The sequence below is a fragment of the Rhinolophus sinicus genome, chromosome 3 (genome assembly GCF_057876585.1).
Source record: "Rhinolophus sinicus isolate RSI-liver-muscle chromosome 3, RSI-T2T, whole genome shotgun sequence".
Taxonomy (NCBI): domain Eukaryota; kingdom Metazoa; phylum Chordata; class Mammalia; order Chiroptera; family Rhinolophidae; genus Rhinolophus; species Rhinolophus sinicus.
The window spans coordinates 138,962,029-138,981,609 of NC_142503.1; the positions used below are offsets into that span (position 1 = coordinate 138,962,029).

Sequence of the window (19,581 nt, forward strand, 5' to 3'; positions counted from 1 at the left end):
TAGAGGGTCAAGGCCAGCCCACTTTTATTCCTCAGCTGGTCTTTCTGCTCACTGTAAGCTCCTAATGCTTTTCTAAGGAAAATTGTTTGGGGCTTGAAATGATAGCGTGGCTTCTCTGAATATTTTGTAAACTGTAGCTATCTGTATTTTGTAAACTGTAGCTATCTGAAGCCCTACTCATGTTTGTGGAGTTTCTCAAAGGGCATAGGAAGAGCTATATCCTTTCTTACCGACTGAGTTTCTTGGACAAATCACTTTGTTCCTTACAATTTCTTTTCAACCAATCTTGCATTTAAAATAATGGAGTGTTTTATATTTTAAAAATTCCTGGAAGTCCATGGGCAAAAGTGCTAGGTAAAATTCTCCTAAGTAGGGTATAAGGTTTTATGACAGAGCCAGAAACATTTCAGACAAAAAGATTTTTCTCATCTAGACATTCATCAAACATTCCCTTTTATTTTCTTGATATTTAGATGGTAATGATCAGTCTGTGGCTTTTACATATTGTGCCAGAACGTCCACCCTGAACCTGGAGCGGCTCTCACTGAACATCGGCACTGACTGGGAGATACACATTAAATGACAGACACTTGCATCCGGCGACGAACAAGGGGCAGCCTGCGCCATTCAACCTTTCCCTTGGTCTTTTCTGAGAGTCGTGCTGCATACTAATTCTCTGGCTCAAAATAATTTTTCATTAGTCATCAATTTACTAATAAACAATTTTTAGATGTATTAGTAATATTCTTTGTGTCAAACACCATCCTGAGACATTTGTAGTGTTCCATTGCTTGTTGGGCCATGGCCCTGTGGTAAGCGCTGTCGCCCAGTGATTGGCTGCTCTTTGAGCACAGCTGGATTGGTTTGTTTTATGTGAGATGTGGGCCACGCCCACCTTGTATGGCCCATTTGTGGAAGTTTGCCTGGGGCCATGCAGCAGAGTCACTCTGGCTACAGCAGCTGAGTTGCTTGAGGCCTGTCTCCAGTGGACAGCAGCCTCTGGTACCCCCGACAGTTATCTTTCACCCCCTTAGATGTGGGCAAAACAACCCTTTTCTGCTTGTACTCCGTACACTGCAGCAACAGGGAGTTATTCTTCCCCACAGATTGACTCAGGAGTACAAAGAATTCTTTTCCCTCTCATGCTTTTTGAGTTCCAAAGTTCCAAATTAATCTTAAAATTCTAATTTCTTGTTTTTATTAAATACTGTCTACTGACCAAAGAACATTTATAACATGAGTAAGCCATAATTAATAATAAAATACATACCCATGTCCCCACCTACGTACTTCAGAAATACAACTCAGGGCTAGGATGAGGGTGAGACAAGTGACGCACTTGCTTTGGGCACAAAATATAAGGGGGTGCCGAAAAACACAGTAACCAAAATAACATATTTTAATGCAATATTTTAAAAAATCAAAATTAATGCAAAAATCCATGATTAACCAAATATCAAAATTTTAAATCCAGACGGATCAGTATTACTGAGTTCTCCTTTTGCCTCGGGCTCCAGTACAGCTTGACAAGGGGTAGAACATTACAACATTGCCATTCCTCCCTGCTCTGGAGACCCCAGTGACTTCCTGCTTCCTGCCACAGCATCTGTGGGGCAGCCTCGTGTTCTCAGCGCTCCTCAACACGCACATTTCCTTATCCGGCTTCCTCCACTTAGCAACTTGCCAACTGCCACCTCTGTGCCTTCTGTTCCCTGGGCCCCAGGATCTACCGCCTTCCGTCTACCTATGCAGATCTTACCATCTGTCCAGGCCCAACTCAAACCTCACTTTTCCATTGAGACTGTCTAAGTCCCCTAACACCCCCATTCCACTGTACGATGAGCAGTGATTTTCCCCTTCTCTGAAATGCTGCCCCAGGTAATAATACATGTTCTACTCAGCATTCTCAGGGACAGGTCCTTAGTGTTTCAGGTTTGTCTGTCTTGTTCCCCTACTAGATTGTGTGTTCCTCAAAGGCATGTTATTATACTTGGTTTTCGTAACTATTGGCTGTAGTTGGTTAACTGATGGATTTGATTGATTAAAAAGCGAGACTTGAATCTGTTTGTTTCTGACTTGTTTTTCTGACATAGGACTCTTCCCTCCAGAAGTAGTAAACATTGTGCGTTTCATTATATCAGTTGAGATTTGAGCTTTGCACCATATATAAGCTCACATATACATATGTAGATTTTTTCCTCTTATTTGTGTAACTTTTTCAATTTCTGTAACTTTTTGCAATTCTTAAGAAAGAAGCCTACATTACCTGAAGTTGTATTTCCAACTTTAAATTTCCCTTGCCAACCCACCATAAGACTTAACCTGAAAACTAGGTGCTCTTACCTAATAAAAATGATGGGTTTTAATAGCATTTAAAGCTGAATAATTAAGACCTATCTTCAGATCAACATTTATTGCATTTATCTATTCTTCTATTTAAAACATTTTTGGAGGATGGAATGAAACAAGAACTAGTAGAGTAAGTTAGTGAGGAACTGCTCTGTCTTGGCCGAGAATTATACTGAAACATTTAACTAGAGACATTGAGTGGAGAGAAATATAGCCTGGGTGTTTTTAATTGTTCTCTTATTGCTTCTCACACTGTACCCACCTGCTATTTCTGAAGCCATGTCCCAGACAGCTGTGTGGGGATGAGCTGGCCTACAGGTGCTTAGTTACCTTGTTGTGGCTACTTCTTGATATGTTCTCTCAGAAAACCGGATTTTATTAAGAAACTAGAACCATTTCAATAGAGATTCAACCATAGGTCTAAAATGAATACATAATGTGTCCTTCCTTCAAGACCTAAATGCTAAGGAATGAGTTGACAAAGCAGTTTAAAAACAGAAACTGCCCAATAGAAATACAGGCAAGAGCAGTTCACAAAAGAAATCGAAACAGACAAAATAAGCATGAAAGATGCTCAGCCTCATTAATAATCAAAGAAATGATTTTTTTTTGCCTGATTGGCCAAGATTAAAGAATGAAAATGGAGACTAGACTGGGTGGTGAGCACACAATGCAATATATAGATGATGTATTATAGAATTGTACGCTTGAAACTTATATGATGTTATTAACCAACGTCACCCCACTTAATTTTAAATTGAATTTTTGAAAAAACAGGCAAGGCATGGAAATAACCTAAGTGTCTTTCAATCAATGATTGGATAAAGAAGACGTGGTACAGAAAGGATGAAAAACTGCCATTTGCAACAACATGGAGATCTTGCAAGTATCATGCTAAGTAAAAAGGTCAGACAGAAAAGGACAAGAACCATACAATTTCACTCATATGTGGGATATAAAACCAAAAGCAACGAACAAACAAAACAAATTCATAGACATATGAGTAGACAACAGTATGAAGGTTACCATGGAGGGAGAGGGGTAGAGATAGGATGCAAAGGATAAAGGGGGACAAATATACGGTGACAGACAGAGATGGGTGATGAGCACACAGTGTAATATACAGATAATGTACCATAGAATTGTATACTTGAAACTTATATAGTATTGTTAACTATTGTCACCCCAATAAATTTAAAAACAAGAACAGAAAATAAAAATTAAAAAAAGTAAAAATGTCCATTACTAATGTAGGTGTGGGGAATAGGCATTCTTGCACATCATTGGTGTATTATAAATAAGTATAATCTTTCAGGACTGCAATCTGTCAAAATTTTTAATGTGCATACTCTAACCCAGCAATTCCCCTTCAGATAAATCAGATAAATTGCTCAGAGCTACTAATTGCAATGTGGTTTATACTGTGGAAAACGATAAATAAGCTAAATATCTTTTAATGGGATTGCTTAAATAAAACCCTTTCAAACAGTGAAATACTATGTAACCATTAAAATAATCTACATGTATCAATATAGACCTAGGTTTTTGATAAAATGTTTACTGAGTGATTTCCTTTAAGTAAAACTTAAACGAAAATTGAGAGACATCCTGTACTCTTCAAAATGTGAAGGCCGGGAGAAATAGGCCTCAGAAACTGTTCCAGATTGAGGGGGGGATAAAGAGACACTACAACAAACGTGTGGTCCTGTGTTGGACTGTGGACCCCTAAAGGACATTATTGGGACAGTTGGCTAATTTTGAGTGAGATCTTTTGAATGCATGGTAATTTTCCTTATTTTGAGGGTTATACTATAATTATATAGAAGAATTTTCCTAGTTTTAGTAAATACATATTTGTAGTATCAAATGGTAATGGGCCTATTTCTAACATACTCTCAAATGGCTCAGGAAAAAATTTATATATATATGAGAGACACAGAGACAGAGAGAGAAAATAGGCAAAATGTGTTATGCTACAATTGAAGAATCGGGTGAAGGGTATACAGGAACTCTTTATACTGTATTTTCAACCTTCCTATAAGTTTTAAATTATTCCAAAACAAAGTTTAAAAATAAGCTTCTGCGCCATATCTCTATAATACCTAATAGCTTTCAAATGTTTGGTTTCTATTGTTGTAAAGGCTTATAAACTACGCCATGTAAACAGGATGGAAAAAAAGTGGAGTTAACAGTGAACTCCAGTACAAGAGAATACTCTTATTGCCAATGCAGCAGACCGCTTCAGAATCCTCATCAGATCAGCTGTTTTTCACCCGAGAAATGCTGGGCCAAGCCAAGTCCTCTGCTTCAGGGAACACAAGTACCATTCTCTGAGCACCAGGCCAGCAGCCCCTGTCCCTACACCACCCCACCGTGGGAACAGTCAGTCAGTATATGTTGCTTCACCACGGAGGTCTTATCTGACTGTAGGAGCTGACCAGGGAGCCTGCAGGAGGGTTTTCACACTAAGAAATAGAATACATGTTTGTGGTGGACCTTTATTTAGGGCAGACACCCTGGATGGTGACCCAGTTTGGTCACCGTCCTTCTTGCCCCAGGTCTAAGTCACGCTGCAGATCCTGGCTGTGGGGGGACCTGAGTCAGTGCTTGATTGACGTGATCCCAGGAGATAGGTTCCAGTTAGACAAGGGACCGAAACACTGCTGCCCAAGGAGTCTGGTTTCATTTAACACTGACCCATAGGAATAATTAATTATATTCTGGGGTACAGCTCAGTTCAGAAGTGAGTCAACACTGCAGTCCTGGTCCCATGTATCAGCATGGCAGGGCCAATCCTGGACTGGGCCATTTACCTAAAGGCTCCCTAGAGCAGAAAGCACAGCTCGTCACCATGAGTTTGCCTTAAAGTTGTGCTGAGCCTCGTATCCTGGTTAACTAAAACATGCCAATCAGATCCCTTCAGCTGTGGGGAAGACTGCGGTTTTGGAGTTTGGTCTGTGTGCAGAATTCCTTCACGTTTTCACATCCCTTTCCATATCAGGGTATCGTAATGACAGGCAGCAGAAAGTCAAAACACAAATATCTGGAGCTTAATGGTTTTTAGCTCATAATTGACCATGCTACCTAAAAGCCTTCTTAGTAATGGAATTCCTATGACAATATCGAGCATTCCACTCTGCTTTTAAGATTTCCATCTACCAAACCCTCAGAACGGGGGTAGGGGGCACTCTAGCCTAAACCTCTCAGCCCAGGGGATAGAAAGCCTTCAGCAGCTCCACTGAAAACAGATTACTATATCAACCCCAGACAACAAGACCATATTACTAGCATTCTAGGAGAAGTAAAGGCAACATTGGCATCTGATATCAGATCTGCCTGTCCTATGACCAGCCTTACCAAAGACTGCAGTGCCACAGCAAGGCCAGCCAGAATTAGACAGCTGCATCTTGACAGTTGTTCCAGCCGAGCTGATGGTGTTAGATTCCTCTCCAATCAGAGGTAGAAGGGAAGCCCTTACTATTTATAAGAAGGATCCAGAGATCTATGCCTGAATCATGTTATTGCAGTCTGAGTCATGCATTTCCTTCACTGGTAATCAAGAGACCTGGGGTCTAGTTTGGTTCTGCAGTGAACTAGCTGAGCGATCTTGGCCATGTCATTTAATCTCTCTAGGTCTTGGTTTCCTCATTTGTGAAAGAAAAGAGATAATCTCTAAAATTCTGTGAGTTTTCTATAACTTAACTGTAAAAATACAGCAGCTATATTAATCAGTTATAACTGATCATTTTATAACTGATACGAGATCAGACAATTAAGTTCGTGAACTCATCCTTGAAAAAGTGCTACACACCTCATTGCTGAATATCACTATGGTCACCTTCGAAGTACTTCCCTTGGGAAACTGTGTACCAATGCCAGCGCCTAGTCCACCCTTCAAAGCAATTTTTGGAACTCTTTTCTGGAATGGCCATCAGAGCTGTTGTCGTATTACCCTTGATGTCCTGAATGTCATCAAAATGTCTTCCTTTTAATATTTCCTTTATCTTCAGGTAAAGAAAGAAGTCACTGGGGGCCAGATCAGGTGAGTAGGGAGGGTGTTCCAATACAGTGACTTGTTTACTGGCTAAAAACTCCCTCACAGACAGTGCCGTGTGAGCTGGTGCATGGTTGTGATGCAAGAGCCAGGAATTGTTGGCGAAAAGTTCAGGTCATATAACTTTTCCACACAGCCTTTTCAGCACGTCCAAATAGTAAACTTGGTTTAACTGTCCAGTTGGTACCAATTCATAATGACTAATCCCTCTGATATCAAAAACAGTGAACAATATCGTTATAACTAGTTCGTGAACTTGATTGTCAGACCGTGTGTGCATGCACCTGCGCGCACGTGTGTGTGTGTGTGTGTGTGTGTGTGTGTGTGTGTGTGTATGTGTGTATTAATCCAACCAGCACAAAATAAAATATCCTATGCATGTGGAAAGGGAAACACGGGTAAGTTTACTTTGGAGAAACCTGGTAGACATTACCTTAGCCAAGTGATCAAAGTTGACATCACCTGTCATAAAATACATCAATATCATATACCCCCCCCCCCCCAGATATGATTTAATGAGAAGGGCACATCGCCTCCATGATGTTCTTCTCTCAAACCCATAACCTCAGTCTAATCATGTGAAAAACATCAGACAATATTAAGTCGAGGGGCATTCTATAAGATACCTGACAAGTGCTCCTCGAAAGTGCCCAGGTCAGGAGAGACAACACTGTGAAGCTGTCAGAGATTGAAGGACACTAAGGAGACATGACAGTTAAATGCAGGGTAGGATCTTGGATCGGATCCTGTAACAGAAGGGGAAAAAAACCCAAAACATTAGTGGTAACATTGAAGAAATCAAAATATGTCTTGTAGTTTAGTTAATAATGTTATACCAACATTAATTTCTTGGTTTTGATCATTGTACCATAGTTATACAAGGTATAAACATTAGGGGAACTCCGTACTATCTTTGCAACTGGTTTTTGTAAATCTAAAATTACTTTAAAATTAAAAGTTTTTAAGAATATGTGAAGTAGCTAGTGTGCAGTAGGCACTTAAAGAATGGTGGGTGTTATAATTATAAGCAAACACATTGCTTCCAATAGCTCTGAATCAAAGATTGGTGGGAAAGACAGTGATACAGAGCTACTAATGTTCCTTATTGTTGCAACAGAAACCATTCCATCTATAGATATTGCATGTCTGTGGCTGAAATATGTTATAAAAACTAGTTCTTTACTTTGAAGAGGCTTCTGTGAATTGAAATGTGCAGCTGTTCTATGCTCATTATCTACTCTTTGTTCACGGGCTCAGATTGGATTCCTCCCTGATAGCATGCGTTTCTACAGCTGGACAGCTGAATAAATCTTGAGCTTGTGCCTACTAATCTGAGAGGGGGTTTTATCCACAACAATTGATAGAGCAAAATGGATAGCACTTTGTACTCTGTGTTTGATGTGCCCATCCTGCTAAGACAAGAGGTTCATCTCTGTCACACACTCGGCTTAGTTACTGACAGATGGAGCTGGCTTAGACAGCTGAGAAAAGAAAGGTCAGCATGTGTGTAGCCTAGAGACAGCTTCTGCCCCAGGGACAAATCAGCCAAGAAACTTTGACTGCATTGCCAAGGCAGTAAGAAATATAAGAAATATCTCCTCATAGAGACAGCGGAAATGTAATGGCTGTATGTGATGTCAGAGGGGTAGTAGGTGGGGAGAGGGGGGTTATCACTGTGTGAGGGATATAAATGATAAGTGTCTAACTATTACATTGTTTCATACACCTGAAACTAATTTTTAAAAATGTTAAAAAAAAAAAAAAAGAAAGAAAGAAATATCTCCTCACATAGGGAAATTTCATTCAGTGGATACATAACACATATTTATTAGGAACCTTCCATATGCTTAACCCTGAGAGTGGAATGGGGACACAGTTCCCATCTTCATTGAGCTTACAGTCCTGTGGGTAGAAAGGAAGCTTAATAGGCAGAAACAATAAAATGTGGGTCAGTGCTATGAATTTCAAGGTGGGATAGATAGAGCACTAGGCTAGAAGTCAAACATATGATGGCAGGGGAAGGAAACTCCCTACCTCGCATTCCATGGCATTGGTGAGTTTGAGGGTGGACGGCAGTCTTTCTATAGGCTCTTTTAGTGCAGGCAGGTAGACATGCGTCTGATTGGAAATGCTGCAACCACATGATCCTGGGCAGATTGCACCTGTCCCGGTGGTGTACACATGGAAGACGTTCAGTCAACGCTCATGGAGTCAGCACTGATTTGGACCAATGAGTGACTATCACTCAACCTATTCTAATTCCAAAGTAATATTACATTTGTGTCATCTCCAACAACAACGTTTACTGAGTGCTTCAAACAAACTTGGCACTATTTTAAATGTATGACATAAATTATCTTGTTTAATTTTGATAATGACTCAATAACAGAATAACTATCATTAGACACATGTGAAAAGTGAGAAAACTTAGACACAGGAAGAAAAGACAAAGTAACTCACCTCAAGTTACACAGGCACAGCCCGTGAGCAGCAGACCTAGACTTTGAACTTGGGCAGTCAGTCTTCAGAGGCTGCCTTCCTCTTTCAGTCTCTTCAAGAGTGGTCGTAAAGATCCTTGTGCATCTCCTTAGAGGGACAGGAGGATAGGCTGATGGTTCCTCCAAGTTGCACCTCCAGACACAGGGCTCCTCAGAGCGGCAACCCCAGGGATCGAGAGCCTGGTAGCACTCACCATTTCAGCTGCCACCTCCAACTTTCTCCCATAGCCTCTAGCCTTGGGCTGATGATACTGATCACACGGGAACAGGCAGGGCTGCAGGCTGGGACCAGCCTCCCCTCAGCCATACTTGGAATGCGGCCATCTCCTTACAGCCTGGGTAGCCGCTCCTGTGGGTAGAAGACAAGGCAGAAGACAGGCAGGCGCTCCCCTTCCTCAGAGCCACTTGTGCTCTCATTTAAGAGCCCTGAAACCAACCCTTTTGGTATGATATTCCAGGACTTGACGGCCAACCTGGTCAGCATCCGATTCCAACTCTGAGCCAGATGCAAACATGACCTGCCTGAACCATCTGTGTGCCAGTGCACGCTTTGTAGTAGATTTGCCCTCAGTGTTTATTTTGGGGGAGGGGAGAGACGAGAGGTGGCTAGATCAAGTGGGCAAAAAGAAACAGGGATTTCCTCAACTGAGGACTCTGCCGAGTGGCATTTTCCTTCCAACCAGACGATTCCGCTGAACGCTGACACCAGAACATTCTAGAAGAGATGCCCGATTCAAATGAAATGTTCTGATATCCTAGCATTTTAGAAAGTAAAAATCATGGTCTCAAACATGCCTAGAATATTCTCCTAGAACTCAGTATCTCACGTTCCCCCTTGCAGCTTTCTCCAGTATTATTTTCCATTAATTTGGTGACCAGTCGTTTGATAGCCTGTATCAGTGCTGATTCAACCATGCGTCAGCAGTTCTTCACTAATTTTCTTTAAAAGCTTTTTCAGTTATCCCCGTTTCATTTCCTGACAACGCCAGCACTTAATGGCAACACATACGTGTCCTTAGCCGGGTCCTTCTCTCTCGGCCATGCAGTCTAGCTACACGCTAGCCTCTCTCTTACTCTCATACTCATGATCTTTCTTCACGTCTATTTTTAGTTCTCCTGGCTCAAACTTCTTCAAGCCACTGAAACACAGCCGTCACACTCTTTCTCTCCCTCTGGCACGTATGTGCTGGTAGGAGCCCCCCAAGTAAAAATTGCTGCAGAAATCCTTTCGTGTTTCTTCCTCAGGAAAACTTACGGCCTTGGGATCACAGCTCCGTTTTTAAGATGGACATAAGCTGGATGACCTTCTGATGGACGTAAACCTTTGAGTTGGATGTGGACATTTTTCTCTCAGATGACAGAATCACTCCAACCTCCCCTTTGCAGTTGCTTCCTTTCCCTGAAGGTAGCTGTATCTTCTTTTCTTTAAAAAGCTTTTTCTTCCAAATTTGCCTGCCATGCCGACCATCATTAGCGCGGCTGTGGCCCCACAGACAGGGACTGAGCCCAGATCCCCAGGGCCGATTCCCCATCCAGCCCAGGGCAAGACCACCGAGGCTGGCGGCGGAAACCCGAGTGGCATCTATTCAGCCATCATCAGCCGCAATTTTCCCATTATCGGAGTGAAAGAGAAGACATTTGAGCAGCTTCACAAGAAATGTCTAGAAAAGAAGTTTCTTTATGTGGATCCTGAGTTCCCACCGGATGAGACCTCTCTCTTTTATAGCCAGAAGTTCCCCATCCAGTTCGTCTGGAAGAGACCTCCGGTGAGTAGCTTACTGGTTGCTGGTTGGGGTTTTTGCCTCCGAGAAGTCCTCCCACTCAGCACCTCCCCACAGCTCAGCTGTGCACATGGGCGCTGAGGGAAGGATCCTGGCAGCAGCTCCACTGCGCTCTGTGCTCAGGTGAGGCAGGGCTGAGTCTCACTCTTGGTCTCAGTCTTTATGGGAAAAACAACAACAATAATAATTTTTTAAAAAAAACCTTGCTTTTTATAAAAGTAATTGGAAGTCAGTTGAATTCATCCTATAAAAGTAAATATTCCCTTCCCAGAACAAATTTCAAACAGTCCAGATCCAGCCTCTCTGTTTAAAAATCTCACATCTTTATAAGATTTCTTCAATTTCTTGGGCTAAAATCATGTTGCTCTTCTTCAGTTTGCCAGTAGCCGTGTCTTTTTGAGACACAGAGGCCCCAGAAAGAGGAGAGTGACAGGCAAAGATGCCTGTTTCCCCGCATAAAAGGTTAGACTTTGTAGGAAAACCCTAGCAATTGTTTTGTCCATATTCCTCACTTCACAAAGGAGGAAATAAAGACACACCCGAGGGAAGTACAGCCAGCTGCGCATGACAGCCCCGATTAAAACCCTTTCCCTTTTAGGTAACTCTTCCAGCCTCTGGGTTTCATTTACAGTGATCTACCAGAAGGAAAATCATATTCCCCTGGCTCCCTTCTCTGATCATACCTCCAGTATGACTCTTGTTCTTAATTCAAGAAATACTTACTGAGCATCTATGAGAGGCAGAAACCAGGCAAGCAACTGGGGAGACAGCAGTAAATACGACAAAACTTCCCGCTCTCTTGGAGCCTAGAGTCCTGAGGTTAAGAAGGGTATGGAACAGGAGAGATGACTGTCAGGTGACAATGCTCAGGGAATCATAAGGCAAAGAGAGCTAACCTAGCCCAGGGAGAGAAACCCTCCCTGAGGAAATCATTTACTCTGAGGCCCAATTGCTGTTCATTAGCCATGGTTTTCTTTTTAATCTGAGATGAAATATCCAATCCTGTTGTCACCCTGTGTGTTCCCCAGGGCTCCTTTCCTCTCCTGACAGTTCTGTAGTAAGGCCCGTGACTGTCCTGAGCACCCTCAATTTAATTTAGAAGTGAGGACTTGAAAGAACTTTATTCTCCAACCCAGTTGCTGCCCTGCTGCCAGGGTACAGGGACATGTCTCCACCCTCCAACCCCCGCCCCCTGCTGACATATCTTCTATGTCACCAGTCTGCCCCCATTCCCCATGCCTTCAGCATAAGTCCAAACCTCTTAACGGAGATATAGGCCCTTCTCAAGTTGGCCCTGTCTACCTGTCCGTCTCATCATCACCCTCTCCACGTGGAGCCTGACACATTCAGCTGTGCTGTTGTTCCAAGTCTTCTCACACCTGTAGTCCTTTGCCCATGCTGTCTGTCTGGAATGCCCTTCTTGTTTTCATCTGATTTGCTCTTCCTCACCCGCTTTCCAAAACTCTATTCAGGTGTCACTTCCTTCGAGCTTTCTCATCTTCTGAGATCAGGGTCCATTTCTGTTCATCTTTGGGCCCCCTTACCCAGCGAAGGGCCAGGCCCTCAGTAGATACTCAGCTGCTGCTGGTGAATGAAACCCCACATCTGAAGGCGCTGACCACCAAGCGACAAGGACCGCCCTGCATTCCCAGTCTGGGAGTTCCTAAAAGCCTTTCCAATAGTACTGCAGAGAAAAAATTTAAAAACTTACAAATATTGTTTATAGTGAAATCATTGGTGGATTTTCATCTTAAAAGCTAGACTTGCATGTTAATAAAAATCTTTTAAGGGTTTATTATACTCTAAGCACTAGCTCTGTCCTGAAAGTTACACTGTCAGTGTCAGCACGACATGAGAGGCACAGAAGACCTATCTGTTCCAGACTGTGCTCCCTGAATTTTCTACTGTTGCTAAAGGTCCAGATGGCAAAGCCCACTCTTCATTATTATGATCCTTTCCCCTGGGGTTAAGGTTGGGGAATGCAGCCTATTGGGCTTATTAGCATAAATTAGCATGCAGAGAGATGGTCAGAGTTGGAATGAATCTTGGAGATGTGGTTCAGCCCCCTCACATGCAGGTGAAGTGATTAAGGTCCAGAAAGGGCACATGACTTATCTACAGTCACACAACGAGTTGATTGAAACGGAACAAATGACTTCTGAACTTCCTGAAATTTGGAGACATACGTTGTCCATATACTTCATCGATGTAGTGACCTTTGCCATGCGTGAGCAGTCAGAAAAGGAGACTATATCCTTCCTGCTTTTACTGTCTAAGGCACAGAGTCATTGAAAACCATTGAAGAAAAATTTGAATTTTTCTTCACAATCAGGTATGACTTGTTACAATCAGATGACGAGGCTGAGGATGAGGATAGTGATGAAGAAGGGTGAATTAGTGATGGCCAACTATAATTCTAGCTAAGAACATGCAGCACTTTCAGCCTTTTCCTCTTGAAAAGAAGAGAGACCCAGGCCACGTGTCCCCACATCTATAATCTCTTCTCACAGGGATACCAGAGCTCCCTCACTGCCTTCCCTCCCCTGTGAGGGAGCATCATGCATTGAGTCTCCAGGCCAAACAATCTGATTCCTCTCACCTTTCCTCACATGATCTATTTCTAGGACCAGAAAACATACAAATCCTACAATACTTTCCAATTTTTAAGCCAAGTTTTCTTGATGGCAAACCCCTCGGTAGAAAAAAATGGCTTCTAGAATAGGGCTTCTGGGAGACTGATGACTCTTGCCCAGTATCACTGGGGACAGGTGTGAGGGAAACACGTGTTTCATTCTTTGTGGCAGGGGTTTCAGTCCCACAACACAGATGACCTCTCTCCTCTCCTGGATGATTTGTAAAGAGAACCTTACCTGTGAAGCCCAGCCCCTTTCTTCCTTTTTCCTCCTGGGAGCAAGCTACCTGCTCCTCCTTATGGCAAGTTTTACAGAGGCAAGTTCCTGTGGGGAGTCCTGCAGAGGTCCTGTGCCACCTGGGCCACCTGCTACTACTACTGATTAACAGTTATGGTAACAGCTAATCTTGATTGAGAACGCACCGCATGACATATGAGTACTTCCACATGGTAACTCATTTAATCTTCACAACAACCCTGTGAAGTGAGTTCTATTATTGTCCCCACTTTGCAAATGAGGTAACTGAGTCTCAGGTCTCTTGCTGCAGATCTCCCAGTTAGTAAAGAGTGGAGTTGGGATTCAAACCCAGGCAATCTGGCTCTAGCGCCTTATCTCTTAACGATGAAATCTATCTCATTCTGGGATTTAGAAGCCAATGTCAGATTTATCAACAATAAAAGTGGCGTTTTGGACTCCCTCCTGCCCTATACGTATGTCTTACTCCTCCATTGGTTCAAAAGTCAGGCATGGAAACGAGGTGTTATTTATTAGGCCTCCACAAGCCACATCAGGCATTGAACGGCACCTCAGGTTTGGGCCCCTAGAAGCAGCAGCCTCTGTGAGCAGGACATAGGATGGCACAGTGGCCGAGAGCCACGTCTCATTCACGTCAAGTCCTGGGACTGCTGGTCATGTAGTTTTCTCTTTTCCACAAGTTCCCCTCCAGAAAATGGGGAATAATCATAATAGAAGAACCTATCTCATAAGGTTGTTGTGAAGATTAAGTGAGTTAACGCACACTGCAAGCTTACAGGCCGGGCATTGGCTGAATGCCCAAGAAACATGGACTGTTCTTATCACCATCTACATCTGCTGTGCAGTCTCTTAAAAGAGACAAACATCATAAACCTCTTTCATCTTAATTTGTGTCTATTAACCACAGCAATGTATCTGAGTACTTCGTGCCTGATCTAATTGAATTGGTCCAACTGAATATGAGGATATGTGTGTGAACAGTCCCCTCACGGGAAGGCGATTGCTTATTCTTGAAGACAATTACAGTCAACTAAATATATTGAATATAAAATGTGTATTTGGTTATAAAAATGCAAGTGTTATCAAGCACCTCCATCTTACGCCCCAGGTCTTTCCCTAAGAAATCTGCTCTCCCTTTCTCTTCTGCCCTCCAAAGCTCCTGGCGCTGACAGCTGGGACTCTGCATTTTCCCTTCGCAATTTTCTGCTCAGTTTTTTTTGCTTCCATTCGCTTTTAAGGGTGGGAGAATTTTCCACCTTATCTCCAGATCCCGTGCTTTATACTTTGCTGGCAGTGGCTAGACCTCTAGTAATAGGCTGCCTAACCTACCTCTTCCTCTCAAGTCCTGTCCCCATCCCTCCATCTTTTCAGGGCCGCACCTTCTGCTAATTCAGAGCTTGTTCTCATCTTCACCCACAATTCTATGGTGTATGCTTTCCCGCTTACCTGGTTTTATGATTACAATCCCAGTCCAGTTGTGCTCATCCCACTTGGTCTAACCTGCTCTTGGCCCTGCTCTTCTATACGTCTTGGACCAGCTAATTCCCTCTGCCAACGTCTGGACCTGAGGAAACCTCCCTCCCAGAGGGAAAACAGCTTCTTTATGCTCTAAACAGGTGATTTTATGTCACTGTAGCTCCCACACCTGGAAAGCTCTTGAATTACAGTCTTTTTAAGGATAGAGTTTAGGTAAGTTTCCCAAGCTGCAATTCATCGTGAATCACATTTCAGCAAGTCTCAAAGATTTTGGTGCTGGTATTTTCTTGATTTTATCAGAGGGAGTACACAAGTCATGACAACCACCCAACTGAATGCAACAGAAGGAAGCTTTCTAACATTACGATGCTTCACAATTTCAGAGATGTTAAAATGCGAGGCGGACAAAGTGCTTTAGAATGGAAAAATAAGACAAATAAGACCCCTTTCCCAGTTACTCACAGTTCTGCCATTCCCTCCCTCCTCCTCTTCCCAAACCATTTCTTTCTCCCATGCTGCCAATCGGCACAGAGCCAACCATACCTGCTGGGTTTTGCTGCTGTCTGGTTGACCAGGTCTCCTGCCCCTTCCCAAGTCCTCATCGTCCCAGCAGAACCACCTTCTCCCTTGTACAAAAGGCTGTTACACTAGGGGGAAAAATCATTCCATTCTTCAGGTTAGGTCTTGTTACTACCACAAAATTATCTTTGATTTTTTAAACCTGTTTAGCCAAATGTACTTAACACATGTGAATCCTTAGCATGGCAAACTCTTCCTCTTCTCTCTTCAAGAGGAAAACTCATAAGAAACAATTAGAAAGATTCTTGTGATTACAGAAAATAAATTCTTTCTGGGGGTGGACATGATTGTTTTCTGGGGGTGGGGGGAGAGGAAAAAAAATGCTAGTTTACTTACAAGAGGGAGGACAGCTAGAAACCGAAGGTGAGTGGGGGAAACAGGAGGCCACACACCTGTGTTATCCTTGCACTTGACCTGACCCTCAAAGACATCTTTATTGATGAATTTGTGAAATGCCTGTGGCAAGTAACTTTTGGGTAAAGGGCAGAAGTTGGTATCGATTTACACAGGCAGGACTGAACCAGCACAGCCCAAAGTCAGAGTGTAGAAAGCAGTGGGGCGGGGCGGGGGGTGGGTTGGGAAAGGGAAGCTTGAAGAAGCAAACTGCCAGAAACCAATGAACTCTGGTGGGATGAGGAGGCTTTGCCCTCGCAGGCTATGAAGTGGAGGTCTGAGCTCTCCAAGGAACCCTGCAGCCCCGGCTAACACCTGGAAGTATTCTGCTGAAGAAAAGTTGATGCTTTCTTTACCATTTTCATCCAAACTTCAAGTTTAAAGAATCACCATTAGAACTTTTAGAAGTTTATGATATACTCCTAGAACACCAGGAATCTAGTATAAAAACTGATCTTAAAAACTTATAAATCAGAGGATTGAAAATGTTTGGGAACTGCTTCTTTTAGCCATTCTAGGTGACAGGTTTCTTTCCTGATGTTAAGGTTTTGAAGAGAAAATGGATGCCCCCGTTCTTCAATAACCTACAGTTAGTACTTTTCACAGTCTGCAAGTTCATCCTTATTTCTTGCCAAAACTCCACCAGCCACAATTTAGCACATTATCTCTGGCTCTGAACCAGAAGACAGTAAAATAGAACCAGCTGGTTACCTCTATATAGTAAGTCTCCCTATTCACAAATAATGTCATCCTTCCTTTAGTTGCTTCAGCTCAGATAGTCATAAAACGCCTCGAACTTTATACCCCACAGGTGTTATTTTCCCAACACTGGGTATGTCGGTGATGTGATCCCCATACAGTCGAGCCTCGTTAGTCATGGATTCTATATTTGTAAATTCACCTACTCCCTAAGATTTATTTGTAACCCCACAATCAAAATCCGTGGTGCTTCTGTGGTCATTTGTGGACATGTGTAGGACAGCGAACACTCTGAGTCGCTCTATGCACATGTTCCCAACTGAACCCAAACAAAACGTCACTCTGCCTTCCTGTTTCATTTCTTTGCATGGTCTATTTAGTGCCACATTTTTCACATTTTTGTACTTACTGTTGGTGTTTTCTCTGTTTAAATTGTCTCCCAAGCATAGCACCAAAGTGCTATCGAGTGTTCCTAAGTTCAAGAAGGCTGTGATGTGCCTTAGGGAGAAAATACACGTGTTAGATAAGCTTCATTCAGGCAAGAGTTGGTGCTGTTGGCTGTGAGTTCAATACTAATAAGTCAATACTATATATTAAATAAGGTGTCTTTAAACAAAAACACACATAAAATAAGGTTGCGTATTGATCAGTTGATGAAAATGTTGTGATCAGAGACTCACAGGAACCTAATCCTATATTTCCTCTAGGAGCAACGGGTCAGCATTCACTCCTTCAGTACTCACAGCGACTTTATAGGACGTTACCACAAATGATGAGAATCAATTGTACTTCCTAGGTTCTCTGTATTCTGAAACATCACAGCTTGAAACAATACCCTATTAAGAGTCTGATCAGTAGGAAACACTGCAACAGATTTTAATCCATTGCAGTCATTATTCTTTTTGATGTTCGTATTGTCCGGTCTTTGGACAATAGGAACCACCTACAAGTTACCTGTATAATTTGACAGGACCCCATTCATCTGAAATAGCTTCCTTGTTTTCTGGCCACAACAAAAAGTCCGAGGCTCATCTTCTACATTTCTTGCCCCAGACCTGGAGTGAATCCTCTCTTCAAGGAGCCAGGTTCCTTTTAGTCTGAAATGGAAAGAAAAGGGGTGAAATGTAGCAGATAATGACTACCGACTTCCTAGGACTCAGTGCTCGGCCATTACATCAGCCCTCTGAAGGTGGACACTTTCTGACAACCCATGGTGACACCAGAGGTCTCTTGCTCTAATGACCTCTTCCGTGTACCCCACGGCGTCTATAATTAACACTCGACCCTACGTATCTTCCCAACCAAAGGTTCCCTTGATCTGTGTTACTCAGTTCTGAAAAGAAGAACTCCTATGTTGGCACAAAAGAAGTTACTCCATGCCAGTGTGAGATGAGAGGGATGGAGCAGAACTGCAGGGGAACCTAGGCTGTGAGCAGTGAGCCTCTGTTTCTAGGGCCTAAATCCCACTCGGGTGTCTCTCAGAGATATTATTTATCTTCCTGTGAACTTGGCGTGGCAGGAGGTCTCCTTGTAGTCTGTTTTAGAGTGTCATCTGTCAGTTTACAGAGAAGCGGGATCACTGGGCTAGACACAAGAGCAAGAACTGAGAGCATTGTGCACAGTGGTTAAACAGCAAGATTTAGAACCAAACAGACCTGCTCTGAACCCTGGCAAGTCTGCCACTAGCAAGGCACATAACATTTCTAAGTTTCACTTTTCTCTTCTGTACTGGGGATAACGATATTCTCATCTTCTGGCTGCTCTGAGCCAGCATGCATAAAGCCCTCCTACGTGCTCGGGGTAAGGCAGGCTTACTATTGGCCTAAGCGGCAAAGGGCAGGAGCGTACCACAATGATGAAGGGCACAGGCTTCCAAGTCACACAGACTTGATTCAACTCCCAGCTCCACCTCTTCATAATGTGACCTCACGCAAGTTGCTGGCCATTCCTGGGTCTCAGTTTCCTCATCTGTGAAAAAAAAAACAATGAAACATCTCACTTTCATTGAGTTGTTGTAAGGATTAAATGAGATGCTGTATATGACGTGCTTAACACAATGAGTCAATAAGTAGAGATGCTAGTGATTGAAAGGCAAAATGAGGTGCCCAACTGAGAGCCAGCCCTCCCTCTCTCTGCTCAGCAGACAATCAGACAGTGCCATTCATGGTTTGGTGAAAGTGGCAATTCTATAAATAACGTGCAGGGCTGCCTCCTCTTACATCCCAAAGACAGAAGCTCCTCCTGAGAGTCATGATGGGGACAGAGTTCTAGACATCACCGTGAACATGCTGAAGTTACTCAGCAATGTAACGCTTCCAACGGGAGGGGCAGGGACAGAAATAGCCAAGAAATGTATGAAAACATGCGTTTCCTGGATGATGAATATGTCAGACCATCTTGTCATACATGTATGTATTTCTTGTCCATTTGTTATGTTGCTGTCCATGAAATACCTGTTAATGTCTTTGGCTCATCTTTCTATTGTTTGTTTTTTTCAGCTTGAATTGGAGGCTTTCTTTGTATAGCCTAATACTAATCATTTATTGGTTAGATGTGCGATAAATACCTTCTCCCACTTTATGGTTTGCCTTTTCACCATCTTAAGGGTATTTTTATTTAAAAATGTCTTAAATAAAAGTTCTAAATTATTAACAATCCTTAATTTATTATTTTTTTCCTTTATGGTTAATGCTTACGCGTTCTGTTAAAGTTTTTCCTAAACCAAAGTCGTTCTTCTTTATTATCATTTAGAAACTTTATTTTTCTGCCTTTATATTTGTGTCTATAATCTATCTAGAAATAATTTTTGCACGTAAGATAGGGATCACATTTTGTTGTTTTTCCATAGACTATGGATAGTGAAA

At 42.6% G+C, this 19,581-nt stretch overlaps 2 protein-coding genes across 7 annotated transcripts in view; both read left to right on the forward strand.

Moving 5' to 3' along the window:
* Positions 1-2,060, forward strand: part of GANC (glucosidase alpha, neutral C) — a 62,117-nt gene extending 60,057 nt beyond the window's left edge. For 3 of the 4 annotated variants that reach the window (XM_074327868.2, XM_074327867.2, XM_088797158.1), the window contains one exon: positions 474-735. In XM_074327868.2, the coding sequence (XP_074183969.2) occupies positions 474-583 (110 nt within the window). In that variant the 3' untranslated portion in view covers positions 584-735. Of the gene's footprint in view, positions 1-473 lie in introns of all 4 variants that reach the window. The other variant, XM_019725410.3, reaches the window with a different exon arrangement.
* Positions 2,061-10,034: 7,974 nt separating this feature from the next.
* Positions 10,035-19,581, forward strand: part of CAPN3 (calpain 3) — a 44,737-nt gene continuing 35,190 nt past the window's right edge. For 2 of the 3 annotated variants that reach the window (XM_088797159.1, XM_019725413.3), the window contains exon 1: positions 10,035-10,667. In XM_088797159.1, coding sequence (XP_088653285.1) covers positions 10,359-10,667 — 309 coding nt within the window. In that variant the 5' untranslated portion in view covers positions 10,035-10,358. The remainder of the gene's footprint in view (positions 10,668-19,581) is intronic. The other variant, XM_088797160.1, reaches the window with a different exon arrangement.